This window comes from Dendropsophus ebraccatus, chromosome 9, assembly GCF_027789765.1.
Source record: "Dendropsophus ebraccatus isolate aDenEbr1 chromosome 9, aDenEbr1.pat, whole genome shotgun sequence".
Taxonomy (NCBI): Eukaryota; Metazoa; Chordata; class Amphibia; order Anura; family Hylidae; genus Dendropsophus; species Dendropsophus ebraccatus.
Genome location: NC_091462.1, coordinates 69,527,282 through 69,543,779, shown reverse-complemented (window position 1 = coordinate 69,543,779; position 16,498 = coordinate 69,527,282). Strand labels below are relative to the sequence as shown.

Genomic DNA, 16,498 nt, shown 5'->3' with positions numbered 1-16,498 from the left:
TAGGAACTAAAAATAAGAATAATTAAGCTAAAAAAACCTATATCACAATGGCCCTTCCACACAGGCTGGCAGTTCCATGTAATTTTAGGAATCAATTCTTGAATCTGGGTTATGAAAAAGGGTCTGCCAATTCTCCCGAGTGTTGGTTTTAATAAATGATTTTGTAGTTTACAGTAGATTTTATGCTGTGAGCAGGTAACAATTGTCTATTTATTATTTTTAACCCCACAGCTGTTAAATAGTTAACCCAGACAAGACAAACCAAGACAAATTGTCCTGAATGGCACTTAACCTTTCCTGGCTACTCCTCTGTATCAGATTGCAAATATGCTGTTCTTTAATTGCTGTAATCTTGTTAATATCAAAATCTTTATGACTGCACTAGGCTGCCCTGTGAGGGTTGCCTCAAGCACCGTTCTGCCTTCTTGTGAATTATTCTGCAAACTTTAATAAAAACCTTTAAAACGAACCCCGGCCAAGTGAAACCTGGGGAAGGAAAAAAAAGACTTCTGGTAGAAGGCTTCAGCTTATTTTCACTCTGGTGTTCTATCATAGATGCTATAATGAGCACTTTTGTGGCAAGGTAGTAAAGACAAAGCACATAACCTAGCAATAATAATGATTAGGGACTAAAGGCCCTATTACACAAAGTGATTATCAGCCGTATTTGGCCGATAATCGCATCGTGTAATAGAAGACAACGATCAACCAACATGCACAATGTCAGTTGATCATTGTTTTTCAACATGCTAAAACGACATCAATCAGCCTAGCAACGATCTGCTGCAGTCACTCCGTGTAACAGGAGCAGCAGACCCCCGCTATCTCCTATGGGCTTTAGAGTGTCTAAGAAGCCCCCCTTCAGCCCGCTCTCACTTACCCACTTTCTGTCGGCACCGGCAGCGAGTGGGGAAAGAGGAACAAGTGAGCGCAGACCTAAGTGGTTGGCACTCGCTTGCTACAGCTGATTGCCCCATGTAATAGGGGCTTAAGAGTAGGTTCAAACTGTGTTTCTGATGCCCGGAAAAGTATGTCAGAACCCAACCAAGAACAGACAGATTCCTTCAGTCAATACAGAAGGGTACATACATCTTTGGCATAATGGTTCATTATAAGAGCCAATCAGAACTGCTTGGAGAGATTTTCTGAAAAGGTTACCTGAGGACACATGCCTCTTACACAAGCTAAAAACAACTTAAAAGGAATGTCTGAAGTAAAATGTGATCCAAAAAAAATAAGCTTTGAAAAGTAGTAAAACAAGTAAGATCAATCAGGCCTCTTTCCAGAATTAAAAAGCAATCCTAGGGACATAGCTCTGTGGTAAGCAACATTGTATTCTGGGGGGTCAACATCCTGGTAGCCTGGACAATGGACCATTATGAGCCCCAACAAGTTTACTGTCATGCCTCCAGCATCTGCTGTGTACTGCATAAACTCCATCTAGCGCCTGATTTTGCCTTTATGTATTTTGTCCCTCTACTGTTACCATCACTCTTCAGTAGCAGTGGTGCACTCTGGGATTAAGAACCCCATTAACACAAACTGTTGAAGTAAAGAGACTGATTTGTTCATCCTCCCATGTAGCAGCATTGCTGGTAAGCTTGAGTATTCACTTATACTATCTCTACCCACAGCAGCCAATATCCACACAGACTTTCAATCCAAAGAAGCAATGTCGAGACAGCACATCCAAGGAACTTCACTTTTAAATCACACCAGTGCAACATTTCGGCTCATAATGTAGCCTTTCTGAAGCAGTGAGGAGGATTGTGTTTTTCTTGTGTATAAGCAAATGTTTATAAATGTTTTTTCACAGTTAATTCCCAGTTTCACCATTTCCTATGCTTCAATAAAGTATAAAGACTTCATCATACAGTCTCAGTCATTGAAGAATACCACCCTCTGTCTAATATACATGTATAACCTATCCTGCACCCTTTTCCTATTTATTTTTTTTTCCTCATACTTACCTGCTCTGGACATCTTAAATCATCTTCTCTGCATCCTCTCCAATTATATAGCTACTACAAGGCACAGCGACTGGCACTACGGGTGGATGGGTAAGTAGTAAATGCGGTCCCGGAGGTAATTTGGATGGCAGGAAAGATTGTGAACTAGGGGTGCACCTCACTCTTAGAAACCAAGTACACATGCAAATAGTATATATGAGGAGGGCACTCATCGTTTTGGTTCACGTAAACTTTATTTTCTTTCCTTTCTTTATTATCTGTTCTGAAGGAAAGAAAATAAAGTTTACGTGATCCAAAACGGTGAGTGCCCTCATATCTTCGCTTGTGAACTCTCCAATTATATGCTACTCCCTCTTCCCTCCTCCTTTTTAGATGCAGGACAAGTGATCTCCTCTCTAGGTGCTGGGTAAGCTGTCTACTGATTGCTAACAAGGCCCCCAGGACCAGGAGACCTCATCTGCATCGTCTACACATTACCACAGTGCCTGCTACATCTCCCCCATTCTGCCTAGTCCACCCCCCTACCCGCCGGTAATCAGATGCTGGCTCCCTCATCGTTGCCTCCTGCACCCGCCATCATCATTACCCGCTCCACAAAAAGGAAGCAGGGGCGGAACCCCCCCTGCAATCTCTTACTTGTCCCCTATCCTGTGGGGGCAAGTACGTTGTAATAAGAGAGCCCCATTTATGACAATATATGTTTGAATATTGTCGTTTTGCTCATATCATATAACATATGATAGTCCAATAAAAGCTATAAAAACTACCATTCAACTGATTAATATAATACAAAGGCATGTTTTATTATACTGTAAATATACATATCAAAAGGTTCTACTACAATACAATTTTTTAAATTACCTCTAAAAAGTTGTATGCAAGGGGCTAAAAGTTTAATGTATTACACCTATACAAAAAAAAAATAGAATTTGTAAACTAAAGAGTTTATCCTAAGATGTATATTTATATAAAATGCAAAAAAAAAAATACCACATGTGGAAGATCACATTTCAAGAATGGTCTGTCTCAATCTCCATAAAAGAAGTGTATAATACTTGCCTCTCCAAGCCGTGTACACATGGTATCTTCCCAGTCCTCTTCAGGAGGACATTCTGGAATGAACAGCCAGTCAGCCCCAGAAGCCAAAGCTGACACTAATGCCAAATACCTGTTAAAATATAAGGAAAAATAGTTCAACATAAAGAAAAGAAAAAGGGTGATAAAGACATTAAGAAATGCTGCACACTAACACAAATCAGAAAAAATATTTGTGGTCAACCCTGATTCTTACAAACCCGATGAAATATACATGAAACATGAGATGATTCCGACGCAAGCTATTAAACAAGGATGTTTAATAAAAACAATTTAAAGAGAAACAGCATTTAGCCTCACACTTCTTCCCGCTGTTTCTAACAATCGCCAGTGGTCTCAGCACTTTTGAGATGTCTCTAAGGCTCTATGCAGCTCATTAATATTTATGGAAGTTCCTTTTTTTCTGCCCCTGACAGATCTTGATTTTGGTACAACAGACATAAATGGTAAAGTAATGTAAACTGAATAACTACTCTATTTTACTGTCAATCTGCCCCCAGGTGTATGAAACACCATGATACAGGGATATCTAGGGGTTAATGTGAAAGTAAATTTTACTGTCACTTTAGCTCTGGTGCAGAGCAGGAAAAATAGGAGTCAGTGATGGAGGCCCCAGGCTGCAGAGACAGCAGGAGGAGTGTGGTACATGTCATAGCTTCAATACATTACAAGGTGATAATGATTATTTTTACAGGAATGTAATGTCGAACATTTCTGATTTCTTGGTAACAATTTCTACCAGTGTAAAAATACATTTTTTTTCAGGGACTGATCACAAAAAAAATTACTTTTGTATTTGACCACTATTAGATGGGCATAATAACAACACCCAAGACCTCTTGATCAGAACTGGAGTAATGGCACTCTGGTGCTAGCTTTAGTACTGATGCATAATACAAGAGCAATAAAATACCCATAATACATCCGCCTTAAAGCTACTCTAGTCAGCATGCTACACTCTGTTTACGGATCTATGAATGTTGATTAGGGTTTTTATGCAATTTTGTATCTATAAACTCTGTTTGATGCAAAGCTGCTTGCCTGTATTAATATTTCAATTGCCTTTTTATGTGTGAAGAGGTAAAAAGGCCTCTTTAAGAGGTACTAACCCACCGAATGGAAAGAATAATAAAGTAACAGTTTTAGAAAGATTTATTATACCATATCACATACAGAAAAAAAATGTGCCCAACAGCTTTAAAGGTTATCCATTAAAAGGCTCTCTCATGAAAAACAATTACCCATGCACAGAATACACAATAAATGTATGACCTGTAAGTGATGGTGCATGCATGACCACCACTCCATTTAAATGGTGGGCTTAGAACTGCAGTTCTAGTTATCCAAAAAGATTTTTTTTTTTTAATGGGATAACATTAACCCCAAACACACAAAAGTTTTACACTATAACATACTAGATTAAATAAGGTGTAAGATGTTACAGATGAAGAAAAAATTGTCATTACCCGCAATGCCTTCCCATAACTTCCAGCACAAATGTCCTCTGGTGACTACAAAGATAAAAAACAAAATATTGTATTAAATTGTGAAAATAGCCAAAAGCAAAAGTATGTAAAGGCACAGTTACTATAACAGGAAAAAGAAATATAAAGCAGTTGTAACCACTGTAAGCTAAAGAGGATTGAAGCTTAAAAGTGCTCCTGTGCAAACATCCTGAAATTTTTGTTGGGTGGGGTGTGAAACTCAGTTCCATTGAAGTAAATGGAGCTTAATTGCAAACCACACCTGATTTGGAGACAAGAGCGAGGCAAAAGTGTCCATGTTTTTGTAGCGCTGGATAACCCCTTTAGGACACTGTGCCTCACCATGCAGCAAGAACTGCCGTTCACATTCAGTAAACAAGCCTGATGAAGCCACTGGGCTAGTGCCAAAATATTTGATTTAGGCAAATTAAGATTTCTTGGTTCAACTTTCTGGGAAGATATTTATTTTTCTAATTGGACACATATTGTAAAGAGAGATGTGCAGCAATATATGCCCACAGATGATTTGTGTATGTGTTTATTAGTATAAGTAAAGTTATACCTCTTGGTGCGTAATATTATTTTATTGCAAACTGTATACAATATATGCCTTAACAGGTTGTCCAACCATCTTTTCTTATTGAAATAGAGAATCATTTGTAATCTGTCCCATTCCCTTAGTTGTTTCCTCCCGCTGTGTTGCTGCTTCTTGGATTTGTGTTTGGTTATATAAAGAACTTCTAGGTCACAGGGGTCAGCAATGCCCTTTGGTTGAAATTTAGCTATAGATGTTTCCCCCCCCCCAAATACAATAGATAAATGGTGGACTCTGTGCTAGAAGAAATGCACATCGGCAGTATGGTGGCTTAGTGGTTAGCTCTATTGCCTTAATGCTCATGTAGTGTATATGTTCAGGTGCCCATGTGGACTTGTCTATGTTGGACAAATCACACAAGAAGTGAGGGTGAGATTGATTGAATGAGCATCGTTCTGCTATTCGATTATATGCTCAAAAGAGAACAAAAGAAAAAAGATAGATGAGATTGCATGGTGAGACATCAGTACCGCGGCACTTTCATGAAAATGGACACAAGGTATATGATCTGAAATAGTTCATTATGGAGCAAGTAATAAGAGTGAAGTTAGACATAGTTTGCAGCAGAAAGAAATCTATTGGATTTATTGCCTAGAATCCTTATGTCGAAGAGGGTTGAATGAAATACGTAACTTTTCCATTTTCCTTGCGCCCATTCACAACCCCCGCCCCCCCCCCCCCCCCCCCCCCCCCCCAATTGACATTATCCGGTCCCCCACTCATCACTCTGCTCTCTATTTACGTGCCAGACGTGTCTGCAGCGATGGCTTACTCTGCCAATCATTGACTAAGGTGGAATGGTCTTGTGCCAGTGTTTAGCTGAGCATGCCTTCACAGCAAAGACAGTCCGCCTCTGAAATTGGAAGCAGAGCAATGAGCAAGCCCAAACAGATGACGTCACAGTAAGAGCTACCTTGACCCAGGTATGTGAGCATGCCTTTTTTATATAATGGCAGCAGCAATATATTTACCACTTTACCATCTTTATTGCCCTAGACCGCGCTTACTCAACTAAACCAAGTGATGCCTGGGCCTCAGACTGACTAAGAGGATCCCAGGGCCTCAGCATCTGTGGTGGAAATCTGGTAGGTGGTGATGCCTGAGGTCCTGCGTAAAGCACTGCCATGTACTGCAGGGAAGTCATCTGATGATCACTAGAGGCTGCACTGAAGATACAGCCAGGAGGGGAGAGTGTTAGGCCACATTCTTACATTTGTGAGGGGACTGTATGCTACAGACTGAACTCTCTGCATCATAATTAATTATGAAGCAGTGAGCTCCGAAACAATTAAAGTTTCACACTAATGTACCGACACAGCCGTGTCAGTTCAGCAGCAAAGAGCTTTAACTGTTCCGGAGCTCAATGAATCATAGTAAATTATAATGCAAGGAGTTCCTTAAGAGTTCAATAGTTCACTCTATGATCTACAGTTAGCTTCTGGACCACATATCATGGACATATGAATGTGGCCTTAGTGTTAAAAGGCTGTGTTCACCATTGCATTTTCTATAGCATGTAGGACCATATAAAGTACGTAGGACCAAAACATGTTTCACAACCAGCTTAGCCCCTTCCAGCCTGCTACAGCCTCAGGCCCAGAGTACCATTGTTTTTTTACACCGAGCCTGCTGGTACCAGGCTCTTCCAGATTCCCCAGTGGCAGAGAGTACTGGGGTAATAATTCGGATACTAGGAATAGCCATTTTAAAGGATAACACTAAGCAACAGCTTAGTAAGGGACGTTGTCCTCAAGAGGGATTTCAATACTAAGATGTAAAGTGAGTATTAAGACAGCAGTGACAAATTATTATTTAAATCAGAACACCCCCACACCCCTCGTTGATAAATTTAAAAAAAAAAAAAATCCACTGGTTATCAATGTAGTCCAACAAATCAGACATTGACCTTGGGGTTGCTGTGCTGGCACTTTGCAATAAATTAATGGGTTTTGGGTTGCAGTTGCACTTGCAGGGCACTCTGGGGGAGATTTATCAAACATAGGGTAGAGTGAAACTGGCTCAGTTGCCCCTAGCAACCAGATTCACTTTATACCATGTTTGACAAATCTCCCTCTCTGTCTATAAAAAGGTTTGCTATGACTGTCCTAAATCATAGACAGACTACCAAAATATAGAGGGTGACCTTTACTGCACTAGACCTGCATGGTGTTTATACTATCCAATGTCTTAGGGTACTATTACACCAATCGATTTTTCGTCGACTAACGATTAATGATAAACGATCAAAAACGACTGCTATGGCAAATGACCCAAAATAGTTTCACCCAATTACACGGAACGATGATCGTTACTTATGATCGTTCTTGCGGTCGTTTTGCGAACATTTCAGCTATGACTTATTACACCCAACGATGTGCAAACGATTTGCGAACGATCAAACGAGAAAAAGAGGTCCGAATTCTATTAAATGACCAACGATTTTTTGATGGTCGTTTAATCGTTGTCTGCTATTACACAAAACGATTATCATTTAAATCTGAACGATAATCGTCCCGTGTAATACAGCCCTTAGGAAACATTAGTTGCAACATGTTTTTAAAGCACATATGACTTGTGGAGATATACAGTAATTGCTTATTCTGAATCAGTATGATAAAGAATGTTTCAGACAAAGCTGGTTCAGTAAAACTCAGCAAAAGTCGGGCCACTCAGCAAATAGCAAGATATTATAAATTATGCATTCTAAGTGAAAGCCTCTAATGAATATTTGTAAATAATCGTTTTGATTGGAAAAAACAGATGCAATGAAGGATTTGTTCCTGGAGGAAACTTCTTTTCATTGCACCATTACTCCTGAACTATTAACAGCACCCTGCATTCCTTGGCGTATACAGGTTACTAGGAATAGCAGGAGATCTGCACATAGCTTCAAGGTTAAAATGTAACAGGCTCACAAAAGATAGTTAGAGATATAGTAGTAGAGAGTTTTATGGCCAGTCCTTTATATGGCCAGGAAGAAAGCTATAAACTGCATTACAGCTTACTATTTAAAAAAAAAAAAAAAAAATTAGTAAAAAAGTAAAAATTTCTTGTGCCAAAAATGGTACTTTTCAGAGTTTATACCACAACCAACATTTTGGAAGATGTGGACAGAGTGCACAGTCCATCAGATTTACATCAGTATACTGGCAAGAATTATAGCCAATATGTACATTAGCTCAAAGCTGGCACAGATATCACTGTGCGGCACAGGCAGCAGGATTTTATATAGTATATTATTGTTTGCACAGCTTTCTGTCCATGGCTACATAGCGACTATGGTAATCATCATGACAACATCATGCAGCCAAAGATATGTGTTGTGCTACCTGAATGATGGTGCTGCATGAGAGTTAATGTTGCCAAATGTGGTCACACCTAAGCAGCCATGACTGCAACCAGAAATCAGTCTGGGATGGATTTCTGACAGCTCTCGGGTTAAGGCTGCAGCAGCTGGGCCAGATTCACTTTCACTAGCAGTACACAGCAATCAGTGGCCTGTGTCATGGCCTTAAAGTGACACTGTCTCCTCCTTTTTGCATTCTGACATCTGTACACAGGTGTAAAGGGTAAATTTAGCGGTTTTCATCCCTTATTTTATATCATACGTCATGGTGCTTGTCCAAGTAAAAAGTGTCCTTTTATCAACTGCAGATTGAGTTAAGTGGGCGGGCCTCATGGCGTTAGCGCCACTTAGCCCCGCCCACACCACAGTTGGCCCCGCCCCCTCGCCGGCCATTGGAACAGGCTGGCCGAAAGGTCTAGACCCCACCCTCTTTACGTCGGCCAATCAATGGGCGTCAACGGGGCGAGGCCAACTGTGCCGTTGTGGGCGGGGCTAAGTGGTGCTAATGCCGCGAGGCCCCGCCCATTTAATACAATCTGCAGTTGATAAAAGGACACTTTTTACTTGAACAAGCACCATGACGTATGATATAAAATAAGGGATGAAAACCGCTAAATTTATCCTTTACACCTGTGTAGAGATGGCAGAATGCACAAAGGGGGTGACAGTGTCACTTTAATGTGTGCTGTAGGCCTAGCCTAACACTCAAGTACATTAATTGATCACTCTAATGGTGCGTTTAGACAGGCAGATTTATGACAGATTTTGGAAGCCAAAACCAGGAATGGATTTGAAAAGAGGAGAAATCTCAGTCTTTCCTTTATGACCCGTTCCCTGTTTATTGTCTGTGCCTGGCTTTGGCTTAAAAAATCTGTCAGATAAATCTGCCTGTCTAAACGCACCATAAGGGTCCATTTACACAGAAAGATTGTCTGACAGATTATCTGCCAAAGATTTAAAGCCAAAGCCAGGAATGGATTTGAAAAGAGGCGAAATCTCAGGCTTTGCTTTATGACCTGATCTTTGTTTATGGCCTGTTTCTGGCTTTGGCTTCAAATCTTTGGCAGATAATCTTTCTGTGTAAATGGACCCTTAGGAGTGTGTCCATAATCATGGCACAATGGTGTGGTTTTGCTGTAATCCTGTGCAAATTCTGTCTCACCAATGCTGAATTTATAGAATTTTGGTGGACTATTTCCTTAGACTACAATCACACAAGAAATTTCTAGGTTGGAAAAACCAGTTGTAGAATCTGCAGCAGTAATTTGAGACAAACCCTCAGATTTCTGCCATGGATTTGGATCAACACATCATGCTTATGACTGACTATACTACGGATTCCAAGTAGTGTTTGACTGGGTAAAACTAGATGCTATCAGATTGAAAAGAGTGGATTACTAAAGAGGATGTAGTCATAGACAGAGATAACCTTTTTTCTGTGAATGTTATAGTTCAAGAATACAAACATATTCATTATATATCAATTTCCTTCCCACCATTTCGATTTGTGAAGATTCAAATCACCAAAAATACAGAATTTAGAGACAAGTCCTCAAAATATCTTTCACATGTGTATACCTGTTACACAATAGTTTGCTAGCGTTTTTAAATATTTTTAGTTCAGTATTAAAAAAAAACCCACAAGATGCTACTACACACCTAAAACAACTGTGTACTTCTTTTATGTATAGCATGCAGCTACTATAAAAGGAAGGAATTCAATTTAAAGTAAATGATTATCCGTATGGTGCATGTTCTTCACAGAGCTGCACAAGTGGGGAAAGGCAGTTTACATACAGAACGGACTGATAAACGTTAATTCAAACATAGAAGAAATGTCTGCTCACCAGTATTGAACTTGCTTAGTGCATAGGTTTCTAGATTGGAGCAAATGGCTAACACAGGTCGTACACCAGCAAAGTCCAAGAAAATGAAAATGCAGTAATTTCCAGCTCCATAAAACGTTGTTTTCCTTATTTCGACATATTAACCCCTTCATGTCAGCAATACGTATATATACGTTCCTGCTGCAAATGCCCCGTGCAGCAGGAACGTGTGTGTATATACACAATTCTGACAGTGAGGAGCTTTAGATGTGTGTGGGACCGCTGCAGTGTGAGCGACCCCTCACACATCAGTGTGTCCAGAGCTGAGGATAATGACAGGCAGCTGCAATCCTACAGCTGCCTGTCATTAACCCCTTAAACACCACGTTAAGCACCTGTCACTGACTGATCACTTGTAGACTATTTGTACAGATCGCCGATAGTACTGATCTATGCTTATGTACAAATGAGTTCAGTCATGAAGGGGTCAAAAATTTACAGAAATTAAAATAGGCACGAACTTGTTTCAGGAATGTCCCTTAATTTTGTCATTATTAAGAAACATTCCTGAAATGCGTAGGTGCGTATTTCAATTTGTCTGTCAATTTTTATTATGCCGAAATAAAGACAACAAAGTTTTATGGAGCTGGAGTTTACTGCTACTTCATTTTCTTGCCATGATAAACGTACTAGAATGAAAAAATAGAGTTAAAACCGTGTGGATAGATAAAGGATATCTTGGCTCGTAAAATGCAAAAAAAAATCTTAATTTAGAACATGTTAAAAAAATATAGTAAAAAAAAAAAGTTAAATACATGTACCTACCTCTGTGCAGTAGTAGTGATTGCATCAATAACTTCCATAATCCTGTGCAGAGCTGAATCAGTGCCAATCGTCATATCGGTACCACAGAAGTCATTGTCAATGGAGCCCACCAGTCCAACAATATTTAAATGAGAATACTTTGCAGCAACATCTTCAGTTATTTTTTCTGTTATAAAATAAAAATTATCAAATTAGAGACTCCAACAACAATGTAGGGTGTTAGGCTGTTAGCAAACGTTTTAGTAAATTCTAGAGATAAATACGTCTAGTAAACAAGTAAAAAAAAAAAAACAACAACTTAAATGCACCTGAGTTATGTGCCTATATATTCGAGATATTTAAAATCTGATGCAACAGAAAAGGGTTTAAGTAGACTAGTAAGAAAAATCTTCTCACCGAACATGATATCTTATATCCTATGGATTATACAATGGTGGGGAACCTTTTCCCTGTGAAGGCATAAAATTATTCGAGGGCAATACAAACATATCACCCTAATTCTGGGGGGGGGGGGGGGTCCAAAAGTTGCCAACATTTATAATTAACATTCCTTTTGGACAGCCTTACATAGATTACAACCCCCACCATGCTGCATTGAATTTTTGCATAGTGAGGGTTGTAGTTTATTTTATATTCACAGATGGGGCTCAGTGAACTCGACTGTGTGGACAGTATGTACATCACTGGATGGCACCCTTCTGTGTCTGGCGGCTGCATCGCTCAATGTTACACTCTGCGCTACACCCATGGCCGATTCTAGCTTTTCTGCTGCCTGGTGAATGGCAATCCCAACACCCACCCCGATTTACTTGTTTATTCATGCAATTAATATACAGTACTATATACCAGCAGTATATATACCTCACACATAACTATACACTATACAACAGTGAATATATCAAACATATACTACAGCATATGCCTCCTCCCCACCTTGCTGCTGCTATTCGTATTTCAGGAAGAAGGGGCGAATCTGCCGTACGTTTCATAAATGTCTCCTTTAATGACCACTTTTCCCTGACCATCCCTTATTTAACCCCTTCAAGACAGAGCCCTTTGACGCACAAAAGTCCGGTTCAAATTAACGCAATGTTCCTCCCCGCCTTCTAACAGTCATAGCGCTTTTATTTTTCCACCTACAGGGCTGGATGGGGTGTCATTTTTTGCGCCATGATCTCTAGTTTTTAATAATATCATATTTGTTTTAACAGCAAAATTTTGATTGTTTTATGAAATTTTTTGTGATATATTTTTGTTTTTTCTGTTTACGCCTTTCACCGTGCGGGAACATTAATGTTATTTTTAAATAGATCAGACAATTCCGCACGCTACTATATGTAATATGGTTATTTATTTTTATAATGGGCAAGGGGGTCTTTTAAACTTTTATTGGGGGGGTTATAAGGGTTTTTTTTTTAATACATTTATAACACTTTTTTATTTAAACATTTTTATTTACTGTAAAAAATGCAATCATTATATTGCATATACTGATTAGAGATGAGCGAACCGGGTTCGGGTTTGAGTCCATCCGAACCCGAACGTTCGGTATTTGATTAGCTGGGGCTGCTGAACTTTGATAAAGCTCTAAGGTTGTCTGGAAAACATGGATGCAGCCAATGACTATATCCATGATTTCCACATAGCCTTAGGGCTTTAACCAAGTTCAGCAGCCACCGCTAATCAAATGCCGAAAGTTCGGGTTCGGATCGACTTTAGCATACTCGAGGTTCGCACATCTTTAATACTGATCTATGCTACGCCATAGCCGAACTGACAGGACGGAGGTAAGGAGCTTACCCCCGCCTGTCAGTACATGCGATCGGGACCCCCGACGCATGGCTGCGGGGGTCCCGATCACTCAGTGACAGATGCTTGATCTGTCAGTGAGCACCTTAAACGCTGTAGATCGTGGCGTTTAAGGGGTTAATGTGAGACGGCTGTGGGATCGCAGCTGACTCTCATTACCTCCGGCCCCGGACTCAGTGATGTGAGTGGCAGCGCTATCCCTGCAGCTCTCCCGCTCACATCAGGAACCCTGTAAGTCAGGAACTTAAATATACATTCCTACTGCACGGGTATGTGCAGTAGGAACGTTATATACATGTTACTGACGTGAAGGGGTTAATAGGGCCAGTGCTTTCTTACTGATATATGGAGAAAACTAAAATGTACGTGATAAAATGTTTTATCGGTTGATATAAATAATAAAGACACCATGCTTACCCACTCCCATCCCTCTGGTGCGCTCCTATCTGCTCCTTTGGGTCCTAGCTCACCGACAGTCTGCACTGCCAATCACTGGCTGTTGCGGGACTGAGCAGGCTGTAAGTGTGTCAGAACCCGGAAAAGAAGATGGGAGCGCGCTAGAGGTCCGAGAGTGGATAATTATTTTTACCAACCCAGCATAGAAATAGTTAAAGAAAGTTTCCACTAAATTCTCACAATGGAATTAAAATCCACTGCGAGAATGCAGGTCTATAGACTCTAGTGGTAACTTTTAGTGTCCAACTTGTCCCTGACCATCCCTTATCTAATAAACAAAACAACAATCTAACAAAAATAAGAGAAGTTTTTGCTCAAGGCAGGAGGTCTCTGTGTGCTGCACACACATCCATGGCCGCATCAGAAGATCTTGGGGGCCAGATGCAGCCTCCGGGTAGGAGGTTTAATACAAACACATTTGTAACACCTGGGTTTACCTTCTTTAACCAACTCCTCAAGCAGACCTTTCCACTCCTTCCGAAAAATATTTGCACCAGTTAAACTTCCATCGCCACCAATGACACATAAATTTGTAATACCATGCTGAACAAGATTATAGGCTGCAGACAAACGCCCTTCATGTGTAGTAAAGGCCTTACACCGTGCACTACCAATGATTGTGCCACCCTATAAATGAAAGAAAGAAAACAGCAGTATAATGTAATGTGGGCGAAGATCCTAAAGAAGCCGACAAATGAGCAAGGCAAAGAGCAAATTCATCAAACTGTTAATGCTACTCTAACAGGGAGTCTGTCACCTGTATTTAAGCCTCTTTGAGTCTTCATACTATAGAATAAAAAAAACATTTTTCTATGCTCTAGAGGCATTGACTGCTATATGAAGGGTACTGCATGTCTCCTTGTTCTAACAGCTATCTAATATTTTGTCTTTATTATGTAAGTCAATGGTTCTGTATAGCATACAGCAGGATAAATTTTAGTATCTGTTTAATGTATTCGCCTTTATCCTTTTTAAAATATAAAATACGTACATTAAAGCGAATCTGTACTGGCATGTAGCTGCCCCCAAGCCACCACATCTGGTTCGGGGGTCCCCCTTTCACCTGTTGCCGGTATTTTGAAGAAAAACTACGGTTATTGCTGAGGCACAGCGAGGTGGGGAGTCAATCTGGCGTGGCCTAGAGCATCCGTGCCCTATGCCTGCAGCGCCTCTCTCAACTTTCAGCATGCCCCTGGTTGGAGACGGGGAGAGAGGCACCACAGGCCTAGGGCACAGATGCTCTAGGCCACGACAGATTGACTACCTGCCCCGCAGTAAGAAAAGCTGTATTTTTTTTTCCAAAATACCAGGAGAAAGGCCGATACCTGAACCAGACACAGCATGAGGACTTCTACAATGCGGTACAGGCGGTGGTTACAAGTGTCTCTCCCTAGCTCACTGTACGACACAAGCTCCATAGGCTTTAATTTCAAACTTTCAAAATCTAAATCAACGGGGTGTAAAATAAAGCAAGTTTGCAATTTATGTTTTGTGCCACTAATCTTACTTTGCAATGACAGACTTAATTTTTGCATAAAACATGCTGCCAAACAAGAAATTTTTTTTTATATGTGCTGTGAAGTTAAAAGTGAAACACAATTTTCTTTATTGGGGGGGGGGGGGGGGGGGTGTTATGCCGTTCACCCCATATGCAACTCGCATAACTTATTTTATATGTCAGCTTTTAAAAAATTTAAATGTTCCTTAAAGTTGCTCTATTTCTATCCTTATAAGGCTTTTATCCTTTGGTTTAATGGAGCTATGTGAGGTGTCACTTTTTTGCGCCATGATCTGTACTTTCTATGGGTACCTTGTTTGCATATATGAGACTTTTTGATTACTTTTTATTACAATTTTTGTGGATTTGATGTGACCAAAAATTAGCACTTTTAGACTTTTTTGCTGCTTTGCAATTTTTTGCCGCTTACGCTTTTTACCATGCATGATCAGGAATGTGATAATGTAACAGTTCGGGCGATTAACACATGTGCCGATACCAAATGTTTGTTTATTTATCTTTATTTATTAAATGGGAAAAGGGGGGTGATTCAAACTTTGATTAGGAGAGGGGATTTATTAATAAAAAAAAAAACTTTTTTTTAAATTAACATACACATTTATTAGAAGTCCCCTTGGGGGACTTCTAATACAACTATGCAAAAGAACACTGCAGAGACACCATCACATGTCTTTACGTCAGTGAACTAGCCAGACCTTCCTCCGGGAAACCCTGAAACAGCTGTCTGTGGATGGATACCTAGCTTAGGTGGTTTCCTTAATTGGAGACATTCCTTGGCTTGGTTGTTCCTTCCTGGAGGAAGGTCTGGCTAGTTCACTGACGTCGAGACATGTCATGGTGTCTCTGCAGTGTTCTTTTGCATATTTGATTTCCCAGGGGGCAATGTTCTAGAATACACTGACGTTGAGACACGTGATTGTGTCTCTGCGGTGTTTTGGTTGATCTCCCTGAGGTCAACCAGCGTCCTTCTAATACAACTACACTGATCTATTATATAGATCAGTGTAGTATACTTAATACAGCACTAATCCATTAGATTAGTGCTGTATTACTCTGGTCTGCTGCTGACCAGAAACACTGATTGCCGAGTCGGGATCAGCGTCAGTCCAACACTAAGACCCAGCCGGGTAAAGGGAAGCGATCGTATCGCAGAGGGGGGGGGGTCTTCCCACTAGACCACCTCGGAGGGGCACGGCAGGGCATTTTAATGCAGCTGTCACGTTTGACAGCTGCATTGAAATGTCCTAATTAGCGGGTGCAGCGATTGTACCGTGCCTGCTAATAACCATGCTCCCGGGCTGCAGAAAGACATGTGTCGTTAAGGGGGAGGGCGCTAAGGGGGAGGGCGCTTTACATACTCAGAGCAGCATGAAAATTCCGCTGTATGTAAACTTATTCAAACTGACTGTGCCGGGAATCACAGCGAATCACAGTGAAATCCAGTGCAATTCCGGTACGTGTGAACCTACCCTTAAGTTTTTTAGATTTTTTAACCAGCATAAGACTAAGAAGCTGCCTTCAGGAAACTGGACCTGGATTTCAAGGAGGGAAACTTTGTTTTACAGCATAACAA

At 40.5% G+C, this 16,498-nt stretch overlaps 1 protein-coding gene across 1 annotated transcript in view; it reads right to left on the bottom strand.

The window, feature by feature from the left end:
• Positions 1 to 16,498, bottom strand: part of PFKL (phosphofructokinase, liver type) — a 71,465-nt gene that overhangs the window by 45,583 nt on the left and 9,384 nt on the right. The window contains exons 4-7 of the mRNA XM_069983583.1: positions 13,844 to 14,033; positions 11,142 to 11,307; positions 4,532 to 4,576; positions 3,030 to 3,138 (exon numbers count right to left, since the gene is read on the bottom strand). Coding sequence (XP_069839684.1) covers positions 3,030 to 3,138; positions 4,532 to 4,576; positions 11,142 to 11,307; positions 13,844 to 14,033 — 510 coding nt within the window. The remainder of the gene's footprint in view (positions 1 to 3,029; positions 3,139 to 4,531; positions 4,577 to 11,141; positions 11,308 to 13,843; positions 14,034 to 16,498) is intronic.